This window comes from Alosa sapidissima, chromosome 4 (assembly GCF_018492685.1).
Source record: "Alosa sapidissima isolate fAloSap1 chromosome 4, fAloSap1.pri, whole genome shotgun sequence".
NCBI classification, from domain to species: Eukaryota; Metazoa; Chordata; class Actinopteri; order Clupeiformes; family Clupeidae; genus Alosa; species Alosa sapidissima.
The window spans coordinates 12,759,448-12,768,049 of NC_055960.1; the positions used below are offsets into that span (position 1 = coordinate 12,759,448).

Genomic DNA, 8,602 nt, shown 5'->3' on the forward strand with positions numbered 1-8,602 from the left:
TTAAATTGTAAAAAAACAATAGGACCACAGACAAATGATTTGTTTGTTTATAAGTAAACTTTATTGTCTGGATGGAGTGGTGACAGAGCTGACCGTGATGATTGAAGCCTTGCCATTCTGTCACGTTCTGCTCAGATATCCCTCAGGATCTTAACCCATGATCTGGAGAGAACAGAGGGAGAGTATCAGAAGGTATTTCGAGTGTTGATTTGTCTGTATTCAGATTAGTAATCTGTAGTCAGATTTCAGTACAGTGGCTCAGGAAAGGATTTAACCCTGAATCAGTACCAAGACTAGATGGATTTTAGAATGATCTGATGTATTCTGTTGATGTGTGTTTTTGTCTGGATTTGTATCTGTGTTTATATACTCTGTATGTGTGTGTCTGTGTGTGTGTTACAAGGTCGGTTTGTTCGCCGCTCACGGGCCTCGAACCCGCCACCTTGACACACACACCAGCATTGGAAGATGAACACTCTAACCACTGAGCTAAAAGCCCAGGCTTCCAACTCAGCGGTTAGAAGCGTTCTTAAGGTTAGGGCTGTGAGGATTTACACGGGCAACTAGCATACTAGCTCAATCTGCCCCTGTTACATGTGCGTGTGTATGTGTTGTGTCTGCACAACATGCATGTGGGATTGTGTATGCATACTGTATGTATAATGTGAGTGTGAATGTTATGTGTATGTTCAAAACATTTTGTCTGCGTGTGTAAGAGCTCTTACGTTCTCCATCCAGCCGATATAGGCGGACACGCGAGTAAAGACGGTGGGCTTGCGGCTCTCATTGCAGGCTCTGGCTGAGACAAAGCTGGTCACTCCGTGGACGTAGTACCTGCCGCTCAGCTGACAGTTCAGAGGGCCACCGGAGTCTCCCTGAGAGCAAAAACACACACACACACACACACACACACAATATATAAAACATAAAACATTACAAAATATGACAGCCAATACAAATGAACAATCCAAAGGCAACTAACTATTAATTAAAATGCACTTTGATGAAGACCAGTGTTGACAAGTAAAAACATATAAAAAGAATAAAAATGAAAATAAAGAACAAAATAACAGTCACAAAAAAGAAACTGCAGACGCCTGTTCACATGTGTGGACTGAGGTGAAATGAATAGGGAAGAGCGCCCTCACCTGGCAGCCAGAGTCTTTTCCGCCTCCAGCACACACCATGGTGTTCCTCACGCTGTTACCCCACCAGCCGCTGCTGGAGCAGGTATTATGGTCAACCACGGGCAGGTAGGCCTGCTTCAGCTGGGCAGAGAGGTTACCACCAGCTACATCAGACAGAGAGAGAGAGAGAGCATGGATATTGAGATTACTGATGTAATACTATGTAAAAGTTGGTTAGTCTTTTGTGTTTATCATTCAGCATCGTATCAGCTCTAACCTGTACGAATGGACCTTGAGGATGATGTTTACTGTATTTGTATGCATATGTTGTTTTCTTTACTGTAAGTGCAATGTTCAAATCACACAAAAAAAATATTTTTGAGCACCTCCTCTGGACGGAATGCATACTGGGTCACTTTAGTCTATTCTAAATGCTTCATCTAAATGAACCGGAGTAAGAGAGTGAATGTGAGCTCACTGGTGGTGCGTCCCCATCCAGAGATGTAGCACGGGTGGTTGTGGTTCAGAACCTGGCCAGAGGGGGGCAGGTTGGCCAGCTGCACATAGTTGTTCAGAGTGACCTCATTAGAGAGACGCAGCAGGGCAATGTCATATCTGGTAAAGCCCACACACACACATACACACACAATTTAAATTCTTTATGACATGAAGCAAGAAGGCAACACTTGTAGAACAATTCTGGAAAGGGAAAAGTTTTCTCACTGACATAGAAATAGTAAATAATCCATCAAAATAAATCGATGGGACTCAAGAATATAAGAAGTTTTCTTGCAAATACACACATACACAGAGACATACACACATAAAAAACACAATTCACTAGTAGGGTAACTCTAACCTACTGTATTTTTGTTAATAGTGATGACTAATCGAATGCCATATGGGACAATTATGATCTTGAGTTAATGTGGCCCAATAATTGCTTTTGTCGTAGGTGTAAAACGTGTGGACTGACCCGTTGGAGATCTGGTTGCGGTTCCAGTTGGGGTGGATGTACACACGGCTGACAGAGACGTACTGCTCACGGCCCTCGTTGCTGTTGAGGTTGTGTTCTCCCACGACAACACGCCAGGTTCTCTGACTGCACAAGGGTGTGCGAAAAGCAACAGTGAGTACAACAACAACTACATCAAGAAAAGGAAAAATCATGCCTTCTGTCTCCCTCAAAAAATACACACACACACACACACACACACACAGACACACACACTCTCACACATGCATATCCATAAACTCTCTCTTTCACACACACACACACACACACAAACACACACATATAAACACACACACACACACACGCACAGAGTTGCTGTACCTGTCCACACAGTGGGCAGCAGTCATCACCCATCCCCTCCTGATCAGGGAGCCTCCACAGGTGTGGTGGTAGTTGCTGCCAGACTGGAACTGTAGAGAGATCTGTGGGGCAGATGGGACACATGAGGGCAACAGAATGTGGGTTATACAGACCGGAGTGCAGTGTGCTGGAGCCTTAGGCAAGATTTAGACTGGAAGAGTCTAGAATCAATTTAGTGTTGGAGCCATGAAACGTTAGTGAAATTCAGTGAAATAACTGCTGTGATCAAAGCTCATCTCAGCGAAGAGGCTATAGCGACCCTGCCTGCAAATGGTGTTGCGAGTGCACAGAACCCCACTTTCCCACCCAGAGGGAGATGTGGATTGAGGGTCCTTTAGGAGAAGACTGGGCTGGTGGAGGTGTGAGAATGTTACCTGCCAGGGCCAGGAGTTGGGGCGAGCCACCTCACCTCCCACAACCCTCTCCAGGGAATCCTCCAGGTACCGAGGCTGGGGCTCCTCCTCAGCCAGCACTGGAGAAAGAGGGACGGGGGAGAGAGAAAGAGACGGACCGAGGAAGAAAGGAGGGAGGAGAGAGAAATGAGAGGGTGGGGTAGGGGATTGAGAGAGAAACATGACATGATTTGATTAAATCACAAACCAAAGACCCAACTGCTAACCGCCAGTGGAGGGAATTTTGAGAAGCTTGACCCAGCAACATCAACAGAGTATAATACAACAGGCATATAACATCTACAATACATGAGGTATAACTTTTAAGGGTATGCAACAATTTCAAGATAAATCATGTTGAGAGCCCGGGTCAGCCTCTGTCTTACCGAGCACAGAGAGTGCAGCAAGAAGCACGAACTTCAGCATGTTTGCAGCCTGGTGAGACTAAGCTGGGGACACTGGGATTGGCTCCTATGTATATATACGCTGTCTGTACAGTGTGCCTATATGCTGGGAATGTCCTTCTGATACACAGATGTGCTACCAGCTATCGTATGCCAAACAATCACCTCTCCAACCCACTTACCATACGAACAGTGTTGCGTAATGTTTAAGAAGTTTAAGTTAGTAAGCAGAATTTAGAGGAAAGCATGCATACTCAGGAAAAGTGTGACAACACATACTGTATTTATAAATTGGGGGGTGGACAACTGTGGTGCAAGCGGTGCAACAATTTCCCCTATCTAACCCCATCTCTCTGTCCCGCTCAGAAAATATTCTAAAAAAAACTATTTAAAAAGTCTATTGATCAGAGAGGCAAGTTTGTCGTTGACGTTGCTACTGGTGTCACTGGATTTGAAATGGGATTTGAATCTCCATTCCAGGCCCCATAATCATGCTGTATTTCACATCACTGGCAGATTCAAATAGATGAGGTCTATTCAGCCGAATGTCATTTAAACTACAACTATTTTATGTGTAAATTATTTTATGTATATTTTTTAGTCTTTTTTAGCGTCTCTATGGACATCTCAGGTTTGTTCCAAACAATGTCTCATTGTATTCTGTGTACAATTATTGTATTCTGTGTACAATGACAATAAAGTATCTATCTATCTATCTATCTATCTATCTATCTATCTATCTATCTATCACCTGATTACTCTTAAAAGATCGGAGATTTTTAACACACCTGTCACCTGTATTAACATCACCTATCACATATACACAATAAATGATCAGTACCAAACCATGTTTGTTTATTATTTGCATGAAATCACATCTTGTAACTGTTATTATCTATTCCATAGATTATATAATGTTATTGAACACCTAGGAGAGAATTGAGGAGAAAATGTGGTTGTGACGTTTAACACACTTCCCATTCAAACAAATGGTAATGTATGGTAAGTTTACAGTTGAATCCTTGGGGCCTATCCAGGTCTGTTCTGTGATTTAGACGTTCTGAAATGTCACCTTTTTATTCTAGCTGTATGTATTCATTTATCTATTTTCAAAAGCTGATCTCTTTCTAAAACTCTAGTTCTGCTTGCATACTCATGGCTGAGTGAGTGGGCACTGGGCAGATAAGATAAAAAATATCAGTTGATTCAGTGTGATCCTGATAAAATCAGGTCTCGCTTGGATATCCTCTTTCACGCACAGATGCATCAGTACACAGAGGGACAACAGGCTTTCAAGGACAATGTGTCTTTGTGGAATATCTGATGGGATGACATTTGTATGAAATGCATGCCTGTACATTATTCATTAGAGTGAATTTCCCGGGACACGAATTGTCCCGGTTTTTGGTGAAAATTACCTTCTGATTATAATTTCTGCTAGTTTCAAACGGTTTTATTCTTGGTTGTGTTTATCGTACATCCATTCCCGTGTAGCCTACGTACACAGACATAAAAGGCATGCTTTTTGGTGATTGGCAGCAAAAATAGAGTTTACATAGCAACTGCCGCGCAACCACAGGCCCAGACCCCACTTTGTAGTTACACCTGTCCTAGTTGCTCTGTAGGCTAATATAGCTTGCAGCAGCAGGGAAAGGAGTCCAAAGCGAGTGCGTGTGTCTGCGTCAACGAGTGCATCAGGCCAAATATAAAGGTGAGAAACTATAGGAAATGTTTCAACATTGTATTCACCACGCGCATCACGCACAAGGGCACCAAGGGACAGAGGGGGGTACCAAAATGTAGCCAATAATTAGCTTTACTGCTAACTGCTTTTCTCTCTTCGAGAATGTTTACGATGTCAAAATGCACCAAATTCGTGTTACATGCAAGGATGATCATGCAGCAGCATCTAACTTGAACGTTACTTACTCTAACAATTAATTGGGAAACGCATCTTGAGTGCGCACCAGAACAGGTTGTCGGTCTGAACTGAAGTTAGTGCTGCATGTAAACACACACTTGTCACGCTACATTTATATGTGTATGTATGTAATGTGTGTGTGTGTGTATATATATATATATATATATATACAGAGAGAGAGAGGGCAATACAGAAGAGTTTTTGCTGTATGTAAACACACTTGTCACGCTACATTTATATAAATGCACAAATAGACATAATAAACCAGACATAATTTCACTGCATTTCTTACTTCCAGTAACTATATGCATGTGACAATAAACTTCCTTGTATCCTTGTAACAGCTGTGCTGCTACAACCTTGTTACTCTTTGATACAGTGGAATAAACCTATTAAGTGTACTTACATGTACATATGACATGTATGTTGTGTCTTCGATGTCTTGGAACAGGTCTACTAATTCACTACATCAACTGTGTTGGTACACACTTATTGCTCTTTGATACAGTGGCATAAGTACTAAGTACTTGGGCAATTCCATGGAAAATTACGTTTTTTCTAACATCCATAACGCCAATAAAATGTGATGGTATGGTATGATGTGAATGATTACATGAAATTTGAGCATTTGCTATTTTTGGCTGAAGAATGTACATGAGAAAAAATGCACAAAAAATGAATAGTAACATTCACATCATACAAATGCCAAGGCATTTCACTGACGTTATGGATGTGACAAAAAGTCAATTTTCCGTGGAATTGCCCACTTACAATTACATATTACATTACATGTTGTGTCATTGGTATCTTGGAACATACCAATGACACAACTGCCATGTCTGCCATTACCCTACATACTGTAGTACATGTATCAACTGACGGTGTTATTTATTACTCTTTTGATACAGTGGAATAAACCCATTCAAATAAAGTGTACCAGTTAAGTACTTACATGTACATATTATATACATCCTGTCAATGATGTCATACATCCTGTAATTGATGTGTTGAAACGTGTCTGCTGTTACACCACACAGTACATGTGAACTAGTAGACCTGTTCCAAGACATCGAAGACACAACATACACGTCATATGTACATGTAAGTAATTAACTGGTACACTTAATAGGTTTATTCCACTGTATCAAAGAGTAACAAGGTTGTAGCAGCACAGCTGTTACATGTACACTGAAGACAATGAGGCCTTTCATGACCAGATTTACCCCATCCAGCAGGTCTCAGGTCAGCTCTTTGCCTCTGATGAAAATTTAGGCAAATTGGCAACGTTTTGTAAAAGCACTCAGTATTACAATGTAACAACTATAGCCTATGTAGGTACCCACAAATACATAATGCAAGTACAATGATAGTACAGTACCTGATAGTACATGTTGTTACACAGGTTGTACCACTGTACCTAATTAGGTAGGTACTGTACACTGTAACAGCGACACATTAAAATAAAGTGTTGCCGATGAATTTCCCCAGTAGTGGACAATAAAGACTTCACATGTAGCCTACTAGAAGTGATGTTTCAGCTAGAAGTGATGGTTCATAAATTAACCCTCCAACTTTGCTGATGCACAAAACAGGTGTGCTGAGCTTTGTTTTTGGCTCTTCAAAGCGTTGTAAGTAAGGTGGTGTAAGTAGCCTATAGGCAGGTGGTGAGACAGGTCAAGAAATATGGTGCAGTGAAACACTATACAGTTGATTTTCAGAAGGTGGTTTAGAGTAGTATAAATGAAATATAAATATGTGCACTGTATTACCTTATAAGAGCAGAATAAATATGGCTATGAATAACAATGTCAGTTGATATTATTTTAAATGTTGGTGACACTACATTAATAAGGAAAATACCAATAATAAACAATAATGTGAATGCAATATCAATGGGCAATAAATGCAAATCAACAAATACTATAACAATGACTCAGAACAGCCTGGTGATAGACACAGTGCATGGTGAACAAATATGTCTTTACACCCCTGTTGACAGGTGCATGCAAAAACAGAAAACAGACAAGGATTTTGTTTTTATAACACATGTAATAAGCATGAACATTTGAAGATGTATTGTTTTGTTCTTCTAACATCAATAGTAGTTGTTCAGAGGTTGTAACATAATGATAAATGCATGCTGCCTGTCACATTATGAATATATACCCTGTCTTGTCTTGCACATCAGAAGCAGCAGCACTATGCTATTACATCGTTCACCGTAGGGACTAGTATGAGGGAGACTGAGCTGCCAATCTCTCTTAACAGGTCTTGCATTATATCTACAAATATCTGTTCTGCTCTGCACAAACATAAGCAGGGTCTGATTTAGCGTGGCAGAGTGCTGATTGACAATAGCATGGTTCCCTGCAGTGTTTGGTGGATTCCCATTGATGTTTGTGCATTCTGTTTGACTGTACATTTTATGTGTGGCATCTCATTCCTCAGTTGTCTAACATGTTTTCTGACGACCACTGATTGCATTAGCAGCTGAAAGACCAACTTGTAACAAGGTCCCAATTGTGGATACACCCATTAACAGTCCTTGCGACCAATGACATCTGGATCAACTACAAACTTTTGATTGATTTTCAACAATGAACAATTAGTTCAGTGTAATATGTTCAGCTCTCTCCCCCATCTTAATAAGTCAACATTATGTGATATGACCCTATTTTTACATTATAGCCTACATATGTTATAGCCTAACCCTTATCTATAGGTGACTGATGGGATTCATGTTAGCATATATTCATTGGCGCCACAATTAATATTGGAGCTATTTCACTGTTGCAGACCCAGACGTGCTTGGTAGTGAGAGTAAGTAGAATAGAACATTATGTCCAATATTCCAATATGTGGTTTAATGTTCTGCATTTCTCATTAGTGGGTCACTTTGATACTAAAAGTATGATTCTATGTAATGACTGTATGATATCTGTACTGTCCCTGTGTATATCTGTGTGTGACTGTGTTTAGAGATAAGCAGGAATATTATGACTTTGCAGTGTTTCACTGTTCTGTATGGCTGCGTCAGTAGCTATCTGCTCCGGATTGCCAGGCTGCCACTAATCAGGGTCTGATTCAGTGTAGTCCACGTGAGATGGGATGACCAACGCCATCTCCCGTTAGCCTGGAAGGATACTTAAACCCTAACTATTTCCTTGTCTAGTTAGAGCAGCTGATGGATCTTTAGGTGAAGTCATGCTGTCTCTCCCTTGATGCGCATCATTGTAAATAAACTCTATTCCTGATTTTTCATACTAATGGTCTGACTGGGTCTCTATTAAATCTATGGTATCAAAATTACCATCAGTAGCCTAGGCTACGTAGTCATAGGCCAACATGAGACTTAAGCCCCCATGTCGTCATGACTTAGGTTA

At 40.9% G+C, this 8,602-nt stretch overlaps 1 protein-coding gene across 2 annotated transcripts; it reads right to left on the reverse strand.

Moving 5' to 3' along the window:
- Positions 1–35: 35 nt before the first annotated feature.
- LOC121707421 (elastase-1-like) lies at positions 36–3,806 on the reverse strand. Of its 2 annotated transcripts, XM_042089963.1 has the most exons (8): positions 3,281–3,806; positions 2,877–2,974; positions 2,464–2,564; positions 2,104–2,229; positions 1,606–1,742; positions 1,149–1,291; positions 726–875; positions 36–162 (listed from the first exon to the last, which is right to left on the reverse strand). In XM_042089963.1, exons 1-8 carry the CDS (start codon positions 3,318–3,320, stop codon positions 151–153), a joined length of 807 nt encoding a protein of 268 aa, XP_041945897.1. In that variant the 5' UTR covers positions 3,321–3,806; the 3' UTR covers positions 36–150. The 2 variants fall into 2 exon arrangements, with proteins under 2 accessions (XP_041945897.1, XP_041945896.1); XM_042089962.1 differs by having other exon boundaries at positions 2,877–3,806.
- Positions 3,807–8,602: the final 4,796 nt, after the last annotated feature.

Excerpts from the sequence above, each read along its gene's own strand:
- LOC121707421 (XM_042089962.1), bottom strand. The coding sequence starts at position 3,077 with ATGTTTCTCTCTCAATCCCCTACCCCACCCTCTCATTTCTCTCTCCTC. Across the intron at positions 1,743-2,103 it reads CGCAACCAGATCTCCAACGG|ATATGACATTGCCCTGCTGC; the intron begins GTCAGTCCACAC and ends GGGCTTTACCAG. Across the intron at positions 876-1,148 it reads GAAAAGACTCTGGCTGCCAG|GGAGACTCCGGTGGCCCTCT; the intron begins GTGAGGGCGCTC and ends TTTTGCTCTCAG.